The sequence below is a fragment of the Glycine soja genome, chromosome 18, assembly GCF_004193775.1.
Source record: "Glycine soja cultivar W05 chromosome 18, ASM419377v2, whole genome shotgun sequence".
NCBI lineage: Eukaryota > Viridiplantae > Streptophyta > Magnoliopsida > Fabales > Fabaceae > Glycine > Glycine soja.
Window position 1 is genome coordinate 12,527,680 of NC_041019.1, and position 15,044 is coordinate 12,542,723.

Here is a 15,044-nt window from a genome sequence, read left to right on the forward strand (position 1 = left end):
TAATGATCAACAAAGAGACATATTTATAAGGATATTAAAAAATAGGGATAAAATGAAACTGTGGATTAGAAATTGTAATGAGGTCAAAAATATAATTTAGCTTATTTATCCGGGTAAAATTATAACTTAGGTAAATTGAGTTTAAAAATAATAAAATTTCACATTTGGTAACTTTCCCTTTACCTATATCCTGGTTGTAAGTCGTTATCTCAACTACAACTCATACAGTTTAAAAAAGGTTTATTTATGTTTTAGGTTACTGATTTAGCTTATTTATAATAAAAAGGCTTTTATTTATAATTTTTAATAATTATTTTTGTTGTATTAGATCTTTGATTTATTAAAACTTTTATTTTAAACTTGTCAATTTTCAATTAAGTGATGACTTAACATCATCTCAACAATCTGTATATATTGAAAAGATTTGGTAGCAAGATATCACGTCATCACTTAAATGTCATAGAATCAAAACAAAACAGTTTTTTTTTTCGATATATATCAAGGATCCCATGTAATAAAAAATTATTAGAGATCCAAAATAAAAATTAATTATTTATAAGGGACTTAAAATACATTTAAAACTTTAAAAATTAAAAATTACGGCATTTAAAGAATGTACACAATTGCACGCACCGCTGTGGGGGGAAAAAGCCACGAGACATATATGTAGTACCCTTTTTGCAATGAGATTTAGGGACAGAGTGGTGTAAGATTTGGAGAACTTGCGAAAATTTGATGAAAGCAGAAACAATATTATATATTGCAAAATGATTGAGGCCTGAATGGAGAGAAGTGGGAAATCTCGTGACCTTGACAAAAACTGATGAATAAGCAATACAATTGTGTAAATAGCATGATGAAAAATATGTTTTTCTAAACAATAACGCCCCATGTATCTTCTTTTTAAACAATAGCTCTACAGTTTGGAACATCTTTTATTTCTCCGTAGACCAAACTACCAAATTTGTTTTCCAAATTTGGTGTGTCAAGAATCAAATGCTTGAAACCTAGCTAGGATCCCCATGTACTGGTAAACATATTTGAGAATATCCATACTTTCAAGTTTTCCTCCTATCGTAGATAGTGACATAAATTTTCTGGATAGCTTACTATGAATATTCAACCATTCTGGAAAATTCTTTTCAGGAAAGCCTTCAAGTTGCAACATTTTTAACTCTGAAGGCAAACTGATTGGAATATCACCGTACCTTGTGTCTGACACACCCCATGATATTTTGAGATGCTCATGTGATGACAGTTCTCTCAAGCTTTCAACCTCTCCTTCTTAGATCACAGCCCCACTTCCTATATGTATGCTGAGTCGCTTCAGTCTTTCTGAATTTGCAGCAAGATCTGATATTCTGCAAGGAGTATTGCTCGAACTACCTAATGCAAATCCCTTGAGTACTTCAAGCTTTGTCAACTTCTAAATCCCCTTGGGCATTCTGTCCAACAAGTAGCATTGAGACAAATTCAAATGTCTGAGGTTTCTCAATGAAGCAATATTATCAGGTAATGTTTCTAGATAATGACAAGCTTTGAGATCTAGAGTTTCTAGACTCTCAGGTTTAAGAATGGAGCGTGGCAGCACAGATTTTGATGATATCCCACAAAAGCTAAGATGCCTCAAATGCTTTTGATTCCCTAACTGCTTCAGGAATTCTTCACTCTCCACTTCAACATGTTTTGGTGAACCATGCAGCCAACGACCAAGTTTAAGCACCTCCAAATGTTCCATTTTGGCCATCCATTGGGGTCCAAGATTAAAATAACTCGCACCAACAATATAAACAGCTTTACAATGGTTAGAAAACCCATCACTGAGTTTAACTTTATGTCTGTCAAGTGCTAAACAATCATACCTAGTATCATGGCCATAAAATGAGGACCGATGTTATTTGTGAATAAGATCCAAAAAGCTGCACTTCATCATTTTGATACAATGACCTCACCGACACTGGACGAACCCGAGGATGAATTTTACATTTACTAATCTCTGGATAACTGTTAAAATTAACTCGAACAATTACTCCATAATCCACCAACACTTCAAACACATCCTCGCCATTTTTCTCTCCTGTTTGCTCTGTTGTATTTTCCACCAAACCCAGTCCATTCCACCAGAGAATTATATTCATTTTCTTTATAACACTTTCGGGCAAATGTAAGAGAGACAAAAAGCAACGTTTTTGAACAGGATGAAGCTTGTTATATTCTACCTTAAACCTTTCCAAGGCCCGACCTTTTGAAACTTGACTAAAGGCCCAAGTATATCGAAGTGGCTTCTCATCTGGAGCTTCCATGCTTTTGATTGCACCTTCAGGCAGCAACTTTTGAGTTGAGATCCTTATTTTCTGGAAAATGTGTCCCTCCTCTTCCGTCAACTTACGTATGTTTTGTTTGCGAATATAGCCATCAATAACCGCCAACGTGTCAAGGAGTTCTTCTTCATTCTTCTTCACCATCCAAAACAGGTCATTTATCTAGTCAACTCAGACTTCAAATCATTCAAATTCGCTTGCTTTTCTACTCTCACCAGGCGCTTCAACAATGTAGGCACTGCTTTCATGGGATTTGTTCGAATTGACAGCTTTTTTTATCACTACTACAAAAAGTGTTTATTACGACAGCTCAACTATAACGGTTGGCCAAAGACCGTTTTTGAAAAGTATTCAGTGGCAATATTGTAATAAATTATGAGTTTAAGGACGGTTATTTAGAAAACCGCCGTAATTGAATGATGTACAAAGACGGTCTTCCAAACCCGTCTTTGTATTGTTACACTTTTTTTCATTTTCTCTCTCTTATCATACAGCTGTTACTCTTTTTCCTTGATATTCTCGCTTTCTCTCTCTCGGGTAGCGCACTGGTTGCGCTTCTTCGTTGCGGCACTGAGTGAGGCGGTTCACTCTTGCTGCCTCTTTCTCTTCTCTGTCCCTAGAAACAAACCATCATCTTCTCAGATCTATACAAAAAGCAAAACCCTAAACACTTCCTTGCCTTGTTTCGGTTCCTCTTCCAATTTGATCTCATCATCAATGGCTTTCGCATGCAGCAGAATCGCGCAACGAACATCAATTTCATCTATAAAATCAGTCATCAAATCCAACATTCGCGCTTCTTCATTCTCCAAACCAGCTTCCTCCTTTTCTCCTATTTGCCAATCCTTATTGGCCAGGTTTCCCTTCGTCCTACGATGTTCTTTTTGCTCCTAATCACAAACAAGCCTTAGAATTATCGATTTGTGGTTGTTGTCGTTGGTCTGTTGCAGGATTTTGCAGGAGCTGAGATGCGTGCAGTCGATGTTGCCGCTGCACAGCACGGTGGCGGCGGCGAGAATGATGTCGTGTCTGACTTTCAAAAGTTGTCGAGCGCTTTCACCGGGTACTCTCTGCTGCACCTCTCCTAGCCTCTAATACTCTCCTTTTCAAAAGTATTCGCAAACCATGAGTTGCTTCTCGGCTTGGGTTTAGTTTTTCTATGGATTTTCTTTTTTCTCTTCCCGCTTTCGAATAAGCTTTGTGAATTGTGAGTGCACTGCTAAAATTAAGAAGAGAAAACTAATACACTTAGTCTATCTATTTATTTAATTAGGACCCATGCTTTGGTATTTTTCTTAGGCAACTAGCAGTTTTTCATTTGAGTTTAATTGGCGAATTTGGGATTTTCAAAATCATTTAAAAAGCTTCACTCTATTTGATTTTGCTTTCTAAATTTGTGCACCATTTAGCCTCTTGATAATACTGTTGTGTTAATTGTCGATACAAGTAGAAGATAATTTCCCAATCTATATCAGAGGTGTTCTGCTGTTTCTCCAACCTCTTGGCTATCTCAGACTGGTAGAAGCTTTCCTTTAGGTCTTCCTCATAGTATGTATTGATTAACTGCTTCACCTTCCTCATAGTATGTATTAAAAAGTCTTTTTAACAAATAAATTGGTGATGCACCCTCAGGTCTTGAAGTGAGAGACAATGCAATATCCATGGATGCAATTTCTGCTACTATCATATCTTATAATTTTTGGCCTCCAATATAGGTTTGCAGACAAGATTCGTGTGAAAATAAACTTAGGACTGCTTGTGTAATTGTTGTTGCAAATGCTTGTGTTTTACCTACTACTACTACTACTATTATTATTATTAACAAAATTTTGACAGAGTTCTTTAAAAAGGAGCCTAGGTGGACTATGTGTGCAATTCTCAGCCCAACTTTTAAAGTACGGGAGTTTCAGGTAAAATTTTTCTGCCATTGTAATGTTTTAAAATTACTCAATATAAAACTATTCAGATCTTTTTAGGAATCCCGGACTTCAGCATTTGTTTTTTTATTTTATTTTTTTGGTATATGTTATGTACCTTGAAGTTTGAATTACTTGTCTCTGGTATCTCCCTTTGCTTTAGAAATTGTGCTCGTTAACTACTATTTTGTTGTGGTGAATTGTTTGTACGTGTTAGTATTATATTTGGCATGCATGTTTCAAGACCACTAGGATTTTCCACCTCACCAATTGAGATTGATCCATAATCAGGAAGTTTGTGACAACCAGGCCAAGTTTCCTCATCAATGTTCCCCAAAACACTTAAAATTCTGCTGACTCTGAAATATTCTTCATGACTCAAGCTTACCTGATTTGGATTTTCATATGCAGTTTGGTTTAAGTTAACTAATTGAGAAATAGATTCAGGATGTTGGGTTGAGCTTTCATCATATAATAAACTAGGAATAGTTTTGAAGCATAACTTTTCCTTTTCCGCTGTTTGGGTAAAATGACCATGATTGTTAGTTATTAGTGACGAATGTAATTCCTGTTACATGGTTTGTGACAATCATTGTGTTCCTCTCTTGAGCATCTTCCAGTCCAATTATTTGATGTGTAGTCATGGTATCAAAATCTATTAACTAATAGACCATTCTCTGTAAGGCTTCTTTTTTACCTTGGACCTTGGTGTAACTGGTTTTTGAAAAATACTTGTTTAGGATAATCTTGTGTCACATAGCTTGGACTAATCCATTTCATTATTAGTAGAGCTCCTTTGACATGATCATATCCTATACTTCATGTTAATTACTTTCTATTTCTACGTAATTTATCGCATTATAAGTGTATGCACCTCTTCCTTTAATTACACTCTATAATCAGAATATGAGATTGATAACTGATGTATTCTTTGAAGGAAGTGAGCTTTGTAAATTTATGCTTGAAATAGTGGTCATCACACCAGTTTGGTTGGTGTCGGTACTTTAGACATAGCTAGAGTGGGCCAAAAATGCAAGACTTACTTTTCTTAACTTTTTTTAGTGTATGAGAATGATGGGTCTAGAGTGGAAGGATATTGCTTTTGTTCAGAAGTCAAATGTGGAGAGTTATATACAATGAATTACAGATTTCCTTGGTCCGCATGAAAGGTACGTTTCATTCCTGCTAATATTTTTTCTTGTCAGCTTGTTTTCTTTACCTTCATTTGAATTTTTTGTGGCTTTATTTTACTTTTTGTGGTTAGATCTTTTTCTTAAAACTGAAATCATGGGATGAGTTCTAAAAAACACGAATTATCTAAGGTTATTTTATATTAAAGAAAGTTATGAAAAAGATTAAAAAAATATCGTTGGGGTGAAATGTGAGAGCCCAAACACAATTCGCGTTGAGCCTGAAGGGCCCACGAAGAGCTGTGTGTGGCCTTTGGTAGATACTAATGGACTGTTTTGAACTATATCCAAGCTTAATATATCTAAATATTTATAACACAATGTTTTGTAACTTTTGTAGAATTGATTAGCTTAAATGGCTGGTCCTAGGATTGTCCATGCTATCTTGAAAGGTCCGAGTGTGGTTAAGGACATCATAATTGGAATAACACTTGGCTTAGCTGCTGGTGGTGTGTGGAAGATGCACCACTGGAATAATATATATATATATATATATATAAAAGTCATAATAACAATGTATTAAATTGAAATTTTATTAAAATATTTATTTTAAAAATAAGTAAAAAAAATGTGTATGTGACTGGGGGCAGGGTGTTTATAAAAATGGTCCTATTTTTGTTTAAGAAAACTATTATTTAAAAATTATTGTTATTATTTAAAGGAAAAATGGTCCTAAATCACATTTACCCTGCTAGTTTCTTTACACTATTTCATCCAATTTCACTCTTTTTTCGTTAAAAATGTTATTACTTTTCAAATATCCTAAATCATCTCCTTCATGATTAGAACAAATTTAATTTCCAAGTTAATAATAATAATAATAATAATAATTATAAAGAGAAACCTACTAAGATCAGTTTAGCGACGGAGGTTTGAATAATTCCTATGATGTATCATGTTCTAACTTCATCACTGCCTCTGTACAACAATAAAAATTAGAACAATGTCAAAGAGTAAAAATATTTCATTTACACTGATATCCAATAATTGAGTCTTATAATGCAAATGTTTTGTTACAATGGTCATAATCACATTATTGTAGTCAATAGTACTAATAGCCTAGTTTATTTATTTGCTTTCACACCTCTGTTATGTTGATGCTCAACCCTTAAAACAGCAGTAATAGGCTTTTTCTATCTTTAGAAAAAGCAACAAAGTTTAAAATTTTTCTTATGAGCACTTGTTTTGAAAGAAAAGAAAATTAAAGAAAATAGATTGAAAATATTTTCTTAATAATTAATTGCTAACAATATATAATTTTAAAAAATGTTATATGGAAGGACTACATGTGCTTAAAAGTTAATAGATTATTTACTTAGTTAACTTTTGTTTTCCTATTTTATCTCCAATAATTAATTGATTAATATAAAAAAACACTACGTACAAATAAGTCTATGAATTTAATTTAAATACTATTAAAGGTTCTATAGTGGACATTAAGAATGGAAATAAGTTGGCTATTAGGAGATTATAGCACGGCTTATATATAATGAGGTCTAACGTACATGACTTATTTATTAAATAGCTAGATGAAACTTAGCTCTTGAAAAAAGTCTATAAAGTATGATAGTCCATTCGAGTTGTTTATACAATATTTATAAATATAATTATTAATAAACTTACTTAAGTCAATAAACATATCAACTTATTTATCGGTCTTATCATAAATTAGATTTTTAAATTGACTTACAAGTTAAGTAAATTTTATACATGTGAGGCCTTTAAAAAAGACTTACAACATTGTAACCTTGGTGCATTTCATTTTTCGTAAGCTAATTTAAAAAAGAATTGTTATCTATAAATAAATAGAGTTTTAGAAAAATGATAAGATTTTATAAATAAATAAATAAGCAGATATAATTATTAATTAAAATAATAATTTGAGAGAAAATAAAAAGGGTATTTATTTATTTGTTTGATAGAGAATAAAATAGAGTTTATTTTTATAAAATAATAAATAAATAAATAGACTAAACCTAGCTATAAATAGCGTTAGGTCAGTTTTCATACTGACGGTATCTCTTCTTCCCCTCATTTTCATTTTTCCCCTTCTCCTCTCAAAACTCTTTCTTTTTCTCGCAGCCCACCAAACCTATCTCATAAAAATGACGATCTCGAATTCATTCACCGTTGGATCGTCGTGAAATTTGAGCACCCTGTTCCCAACCCAATTCCGAGGATTCTCATCGTTGGGAATTTCAAAATCATGTCTGAGCTTAGAGTAAAACCCTTTGCACCGTAGCTCTCTCTTTTCCCGTAGAAACCCAAAACGGTCTCAGTAAAACTACGATCCCGGTTTCGTTAACCATTGGATTTTCATGAAATTTTGATATGTGGTTTGCGATTCAATTCCACACACCTTCCCTATTGGGATTTATGAGATAATATTCATGGAGAGAGAAAAAGGAATCACACGAAGACAATACATATGGAGGCTTCAATCCCTTCTCCGTCTCGCTAACGTTTGGGAACTCTATCGGAGCAGTCGGAGGAAAAACTGGAGGAATCTCAGGAAACCGCTAGAGATGTTGTTATCGCTGTCGGAAGACACGTGAGTCCGCTTAGAGGTAAGGGATGAGTTATTCACAATTGGGGGTTAGTGAGAACATGTGTAGGGATCCTTAGAGGATTAAATTGGGGTTTTATTTTGGGATGTTTATTAAATTGCAATTTTTCCTTTATGATTACATATAAAATATTGATGTTCTGATGAGAGTTGCTTGATAAATTGTGCTCTTGATATTTGTATATTTTGACCTATGATTTTGATATAATTGTGTAATATTATTTGAGGGGTTTTAGTCCCCAGGTTTTGATAGTCTTTTGTATTAATTGTTATATTGAGGATATGAAATGATAATTCAAATTGTGAGTATGTGGTGAATTGAACATGTGATTAATGGTGGAATACATGTATATTGAGATGTGTATTGTGTTGTGAGCTATAAATTGTGCAATCACATAACCGTAACACCCTTTAAGGGCGACGAGTTTTGCACGACGAGTATTGTGATGGGATCCATTGTGGGAACCCGACGAGTTTAATCACAAGCACGATGAGTTAAAATGATTTTGAAAATAATTTAGTAGTGTCTGTATTGTATAGTTCATATGTAAAGTGAATATGATTCATGAGGTGTGATAACATGCTATTTTGATATTATACCATTGTAATTGAGATCGAGTGTATGTGATAAACTGAGTATGCACGTGATTGAGATGTTGTGTGCATTGAGTTATAAACTGTTGATTGTACAATCACACGACTATAAGACCCTTTAAGGGCGACGAGTTAATGCTAAGACCCTTTAAGGGTGACGAGTTTATGCTAAGTCCTTTTAAGGGCGATGAGTTAATGCTAAGACCTTTTAAGGGCGACGAGTTAATGCTAAGACCCTTAAAGGGCGGCGAGTTAAAAATATTTGAGAACAATTGAGGAGTCGTGTGTTTTGTACAGTTCATAGATAGAGTCTGTGTGCTAAAATGTTTTCTGGGTTGGACCTGAATCAGGAGGGAAAGGCCTTGACGGACTCTTCGGAGTGTAGGCCTTGGGGGTCATCCGGTTTGAGTGCTCCTTTAAGCCTATATTGATCCCATATGGTTGGAGCATTCTCGCAAAACACTGTGACCCTGACTGGTCTCCCTATGATATTACCTAGTGAGAGTGACTTGACTTGCTAATGTGTGGCTTGTCTTGTCACGTACTCCTAGGCACCTGACGAGGTTTTTCACTGATATGGTACCACATTACATATAGGATTGAGTCTTAGTGTATTTGTTGCATAACGCTTGTGTATTGTTCTTTATTGATTGATTTGATGATATTGTGTTTTGACTATTGAGTATGCGAATGTTGTGAAAACGAATGAGACGTGTGGTAAAATAACGTGAGTTATGCTCAAGTGAATTGTATTTTGTTATATAATATTTATACCTATACGTTGTCTTATTTTTCTCTATTAGTTAGGAATGTGATAATTCACTCCCTCGGTTATTTTTGTTTGGATCCTGTGATGATCTTGAACTTTGTGTTCGGGGGAGCAGATGACTAGGTGAGTTGCTTTAAGGAACGTTGTGCTAAAGGACGTCGAGACACAATGCTCTGATAGGATGTGACATTAGGGTATAAGTTGTTATATTAATTGTATGAGGTCTTAGACAACCTTGTTTTGAGCCGAAATAATTTATTAATTATTTGAACAAGTTTTGTTATGATGTTAGAAAGGTGAATGTGAGCCTTCTACCCTCTTGAAAAGCTTGTATTTAAATGTGTTTTAAAAACTTTTGATTAAGTTTGATTTCTTATTTCTTTTATTATTAGTACAAATATGTATGGGGTAGAGGGTGTCACAAGTGCTGCTCATTTGCTATGATATATCTCTTCTAGTAAATATTTAATAGCTACCTCATTGTTATTGTTAAGTATATTAGGACTAAGCGGTGAAGGCAGCATTTGAGAGTTTTTGAGCAACACGTTGAAAGGGGTTTGGATGAACACGTTTGTGACATGTGTCATTCAGCATTTGCTGAGTAAGAACTCAAAGAATACATGTTTATTCTGTATTAGTATTTGACTAAAAAAAGTATTAAATTAAGAAATTAACTAAAAAGAGTTAGTTCTACACAAGTATCAATAGTTTACTCTCAATTTTATAAACCTAAAACTCCATGCAAATTCTACCCAAACCTCCTATGTGATATATGTTTTAAGGGTATTGTTAGGTACACCCAGCATTATTGTTCGTGCACCCAGCAAATTTTCTAAATGCCCAAAGTACCCCTTCCTCTGCTGCTCCTGCATTCCGTCTTGTCGATGAATAGTGCCGCCATGAACAGTGCTTTGCACCAGGCACCAAGCTTTTTAATTTAAACGGCACAATGCTTCATTTGTGCATTCTTTCGCTGTTTTCTCTCCTCCGTGCACAGTGCTTCTTCCCCGTAATTCTTTTGTTTCGTTGCGATCGTTTTGGTTCGGTGAACGGTTAGGTTCCGTTAAGGTGAAGGTGAAGGCGTTGCGGTGGTCGGTGGCGACAGACGAGGTACGCAGTGTTGGGTGCGTTCTGTTCTGGTGTATGGCAAATCGTGCGGATCAAGTTGATCCGTAAGAAGTTTACGGATCAACTTGATCCGCAGTTATATTTCATTGTTGGGGATCAAGTTGATAGTTGCGGATCAAGTGGATCCGTGAGTCTTTTGCAGATCAAGTTAATTCGCAAGTTGCTCGCGGATCAAGTTGATCCGCAAGTTTTTAGCAGATCAAGTTGATCCACCAGTTGCTCGCGAATCAACTTGATCCGCTAGAAACTTGCGGATCAACTTGATCCACGAGAAACTTGCGGATCAATATCCTCCATAACTAATTTGCGGATCAACTATAACATATGCGGATCACATTACAACACACCCGGATCAAACAACGTCAATTGGGTACATAGTAATCACTTTAAATGCTCACGGGGTATCTTTGTTTTTTCGCTATGGGTGCTAGGTGCCCCAACAATAATGCTGGGTGCACCTAGCAACACCCATGTTTTAAACATGAAAAAGGGAACGAGAGACCCAATTTTCTATACCCGTGCTAATATCAGGTATGACTAACATTGATAATCTCTATCATTGTCTGCAGGTTCAAGGAATGGGGATTTCATAAAGGTTTGGGCAACACTACTCTGGTTTTGGAAAAAGTATGACATCTTTTTTTTTCTGGTTTTGGAACACTACTCTTTATTGAATAACTTCAATGAGGCTGAGGCTTTTTTTTTTTTAAACAGGTGGTATATATTCTTGATCAAGTAAGGGCCTTAGAGGAAGAGATACTCCATAAGATTGAGCTGCAAGGCTTGGTGTTATTTTGTCTTTTAAGGTTTGTGTCCTTGTACTATCTATACCATGCTAATAGCCATCATATCTTCCTTCTTGTTTCTCATTTGTAAATATTCAAATTAATAAATGTATTTAAATATATAAATTATATGTTGGATTTGTCATGAATAGTTTAAATTGTGATGCAAAGTTATTTTTAACTATAGGCAATTTCTTTTAAAAATGCCTATTGAAATTCTATTTTGATATTGTGATAAGAGTAAATTTGCAATTTTTTTTTGCTTATGTTGTATATATATGAATCTAATGATTTACTTTCATTTTCTTGACCGAGTTAGTGTATCTAATAAGTGTTTGAAATTCACTTTGCTTCTTGTCTATTTAATTATTTCAATTAATCATTGTGAGATTGAAATATAGAGAATAAAAACTAACTTCCATAAACCAGCAGCCACTCGAGAAAAGATAAATGCTAAAGTTGTTGGTGTTCTTTGGATCGAACCTCAAGGAAGAGCAAGAAGAAGGAAAAGGAACCTATGGAAAAGCCTCCGAGCAAGTCACAAATTAAGAAAAGGCCTTCTATGTGGTAATTTCCGAACCACAATTTGGGTTAAGATTATTTATTTGATACAAGTTGTTTGGTTTTTTTTCCACTAGGAGTTTACAATTTTATTTCTCCCATTGTATTTAAATAAGATATATAATGCCCTTTCATGCTACTGTGCATGTTATAAATAAGTTCCTCACTATCTTGATCTCTCATGTAGGTTCATAGTGTATGGGCAGCAGTAGAAGCTTATCCAGCCCCTTCTATTGTTCTACATCACATTCACATGATGTACTTCATGTTTTTGACGATTTTAGGGAGGCTTATGCTTGGCTGATTCATAATATAGAAAAAAAATGATAAAGTAAGTTCTATAGGATTTCATTATTTCTTTGTTGAAATGGATTTGTGGTGTCTTGTGTACAACTTTTTTATTGATGTTGCCAACTTTGATTATCTTTGCCTTTTTCTCTCACCAAGTGCAGAATTTAGGCTAATTACTGATATTCTTTCTGAAAAATATTGTTGGAACTTGGAATTAATGGTGATAGTTATCTTGCATTATTTCTTGTGTTTATACTAATTCCTGAAATTTACATCATGTTTCGAAATTAAATCCATTGAGGCTGCTGGTAATGAAAATTGACTATTTTCAGTAGTTTGATATTATGGGTGAAATTCAATTGAGACTTGAGGTGATTTAACAAATGTTATAAATTAACTTGGGGCATAGTCTGTTCCTTGTAAGAATTATTTGATCCCTTGAACATGTTTGGTTCCGTTTCCATTTTTTTTCAATCAGTGGAAATTTGGTGAGAAGTTACTTAAATCATCGTTAATGCTTGATATTGTCAAAAGGGATTATGTGAAAATTGTAATTTATGAACTCAACTCCTGGGAAGAAAGTTCAAATTCTGAAGTAGGCATATTAAGTATTATCCCCTTAGTATGTAATATATATTCAAATTTTGGTTAATGCATAAACTGAATATGGATTTAATTAACCACTTTAGTGGGTAATGTTTCTAAATTATTAATTATAAATTTTATGGATTTAATTTAAATTCCTAAATCATTTTCTCCTTAAGATTACTTTTCTTACCCCAAATGAAGAACAAATAAATGTTGGTTAAAACACATTATAAATGTTGGACTATATACTTATTGATAGTGTTTAGTACTTATGTGTGGCTTGCTTTGTTGTTGCTTATTAGTTAAGAGCAAATAATTTGTTTCTCATATCCTCGTAGAATATTAATTGCCATTTAGTCAGTTGATAATTTAAAATTGCTTTCTAAGATGGTTATTAGTAATAACCGTCTTAAAAAGTTAAATCTGATAGCACTTACTAAGACGGTTATTAGTAATAATCGTCTTAGAAAGTATACATTCTAAGATGGTTATTACCAATTAACCGTCTTATAATATGTACTTTCTAAAGACGATTATAACTAATAATAGTCTTAAAAAAATATATTTTTTACGACAGTTAATTTTAAACTGTCGTTAAAAATGTTTTGTTTTTAACATTACTGCCTACAACGACGGTTTTACCGTCGTTAAAGGGTCTTTTTAATCGTCGTTAAAAAAGCTTTTTGTAGTAGTGTATGCAAGAAGATTGAGGGACAGAGTGGTGATATTTTCTTACTTCATGAAAAAGAGTAAATTCATTATCTAGATTTCATGAAATTCTATAAACTTTTCCATTTTTTTAACATAATCTTCCTTATAAAACAAAACAATATAATGCTTTTGCATCACTGGTAACAAGTTATTGACTATTAATAAAGATAAAATTGATATAGGCTTAAATATATTTTTAATACCTAATATATATTCAAATTTTACGATCTCTGTTAATCAATTAAAGTAAAAAATTAAATAAATCAAATATTGAGATCACCATCGTGAAGCAAAACAAGAACGAGCGAAAAATGGTCTACACGTAGCAAATGGATCTCATTCCCTAAGTTTCTCAAGAAGGGCCAAGAAGACGATGACGTTTTGTGGCAATGAAATGCAAAATCAAATCAAGGAAATGATGCAGGAGACCAAGCCCACTTTGGAGAGGGTTATTAGGATGGTTGAGATGCTGGTGGATCCTATTAGGCCTCCAAAGTTCAAGCACAAGCGTGTTATGAAGGAGTCGGGGTCTATGCTATGCCAATGATGCACTTGCCAATGCAGCCTGTGACGGTGAAGGACCAAAAGGATTGGAAGATTCCTCCGTGCATTTCAAATTGGAAGAATTTGAAGGGGTATAATATTCCTCATAATAAGAGGCTTGCTGCTGATGGGAGAGGCCTTCGGGAAGAATCAAATGGTTATTAAGTTGGTAATGTAGTGGCATCAACCATAAAGTGCTGCTATCCTCTTTGCTACAGTCATCAAAACTCACAAGGCAGTTTCTAGGGTGGGAGGGTGTATGGAGAAAAGTCCATAATTGTTTAAATATTCATTTTAATTTCTGAAAGTGTGAGACACTAAAAAATTTATTCCTTAAATATGAAAGTTCAAATTTTATCTTTGAATATGCAAAAAGTGTTATTAAATTTGTGAGACCATTTTGTCATTAAGTTATAATGTTTAATGATTAATTTGACAATATGTTGTATTTTTCGAGGACCAATTTGACATTAAGTTGCAAAGTTTATGGACCAATTTATCATTTAATTATCTGTAGGACTAATTTGTCGTTGTATATTTTATACATTTGGGGACTAAATTCAAATTTCTCATCTTTTAGGGACCCATATGTCACCGCCTCACACTTTTTGTTAGACAAGTTGCGTCAATAACTTAAGAGGGGGGTGAATTAAGTTTTAAAATTTTCCACTAACAAAATTTTAACCTCCTTTTAAATGATAGACTCAGAATGCAGAAGAAGAAGCAACAATCAATTTAATAATATTCTTTAAACGTGCAAGATAAAATTGATTGTAATAAAATAAACAAGATAAAGGAAGAGAGAATTATAAACTCGATTTATACTAGTTTGGCCACTTTCCGTGCCTACGTCCAGTCCTCAAGCAATCCCGTGCCTACTTGTAATGTATCCCACATTTCTTTTGAATTTTTACAATTTGAGACTCTAAAATATTCATTCATGCCTAATGCAGAAGTTATTATATTTTTTGCCTTTAAATTGTATTGAATCCTTCTTCTTTCATCATCAACCCATTCTTCTCTAGGTTTTTCTATAGTTGCATTTCCCACTACCATTGTAGGAATGAAGGGACCAATTTCA

General features: G+C 33.9%; 1 protein-coding gene and 1 long non-coding RNA gene across 7 annotated transcripts; one reads left to right on the forward strand and one right to left on the reverse strand.

Moving 5' to 3' along the window:
* Positions 1-1,426: 1,426 nt before the first annotated feature.
* LOC114396941 (disease resistance RPP13-like protein 4) lies at positions 1,427-2,465 on the reverse strand. The gene is made up of 2 exons (XM_028359101.1): positions 1,948-2,465; positions 1,427-1,838 (listed from the first exon to the last, which is right to left on the reverse strand). Exons 1-2 carry the CDS (start codon positions 2,463-2,465, stop codon positions 1,427-1,429), a joined length of 930 nt encoding a protein of 309 aa, XP_028214902.1.
* A 337-nt stretch (positions 2,466-2,802) lies between these two features.
* On the forward strand, positions 2,803-12,361 carry LOC114395831. Of its 6 annotated transcripts, none has more exons than XR_003663121.1 (8): positions 2,806-3,178; positions 3,272-3,869; positions 3,954-4,231; positions 5,300-5,406; positions 11,054-11,111; positions 11,199-11,290; positions 11,702-11,836; positions 12,018-12,361. It is a non-coding gene; the product is annotated as an uncharacterized LOC114395831 (long non-coding RNA). The 6 variants fall into 6 exon arrangements; XR_003663122.1 differs by having other exon boundaries at positions 2,811-3,178; positions 3,272-3,384; XR_003663123.1 differs by having other exon boundaries at positions 2,814-3,178; positions 3,272-3,384; positions 4,158-4,231.
* The last annotated feature ends 2,683 nt before the right edge of the window (positions 12,362-15,044 follow it).

Bases quoted from the DNA above. Each gene is read 5' to 3' on its own strand.
- LOC114396941 (XM_028359101.1), bottom strand. From the start codon at position 2,465: ATGGTGAAGAAGAATGAAGAAGAACTCCTTGACACGTTGGCGGTTATT. The intron at 1,839-1,947 runs GTCATTGTATCA...AGCACTTGACAG, and splicing joins GTTCGTCCAGTGTCGGTGAG to ACATAAAGTTAAACTCAGTG.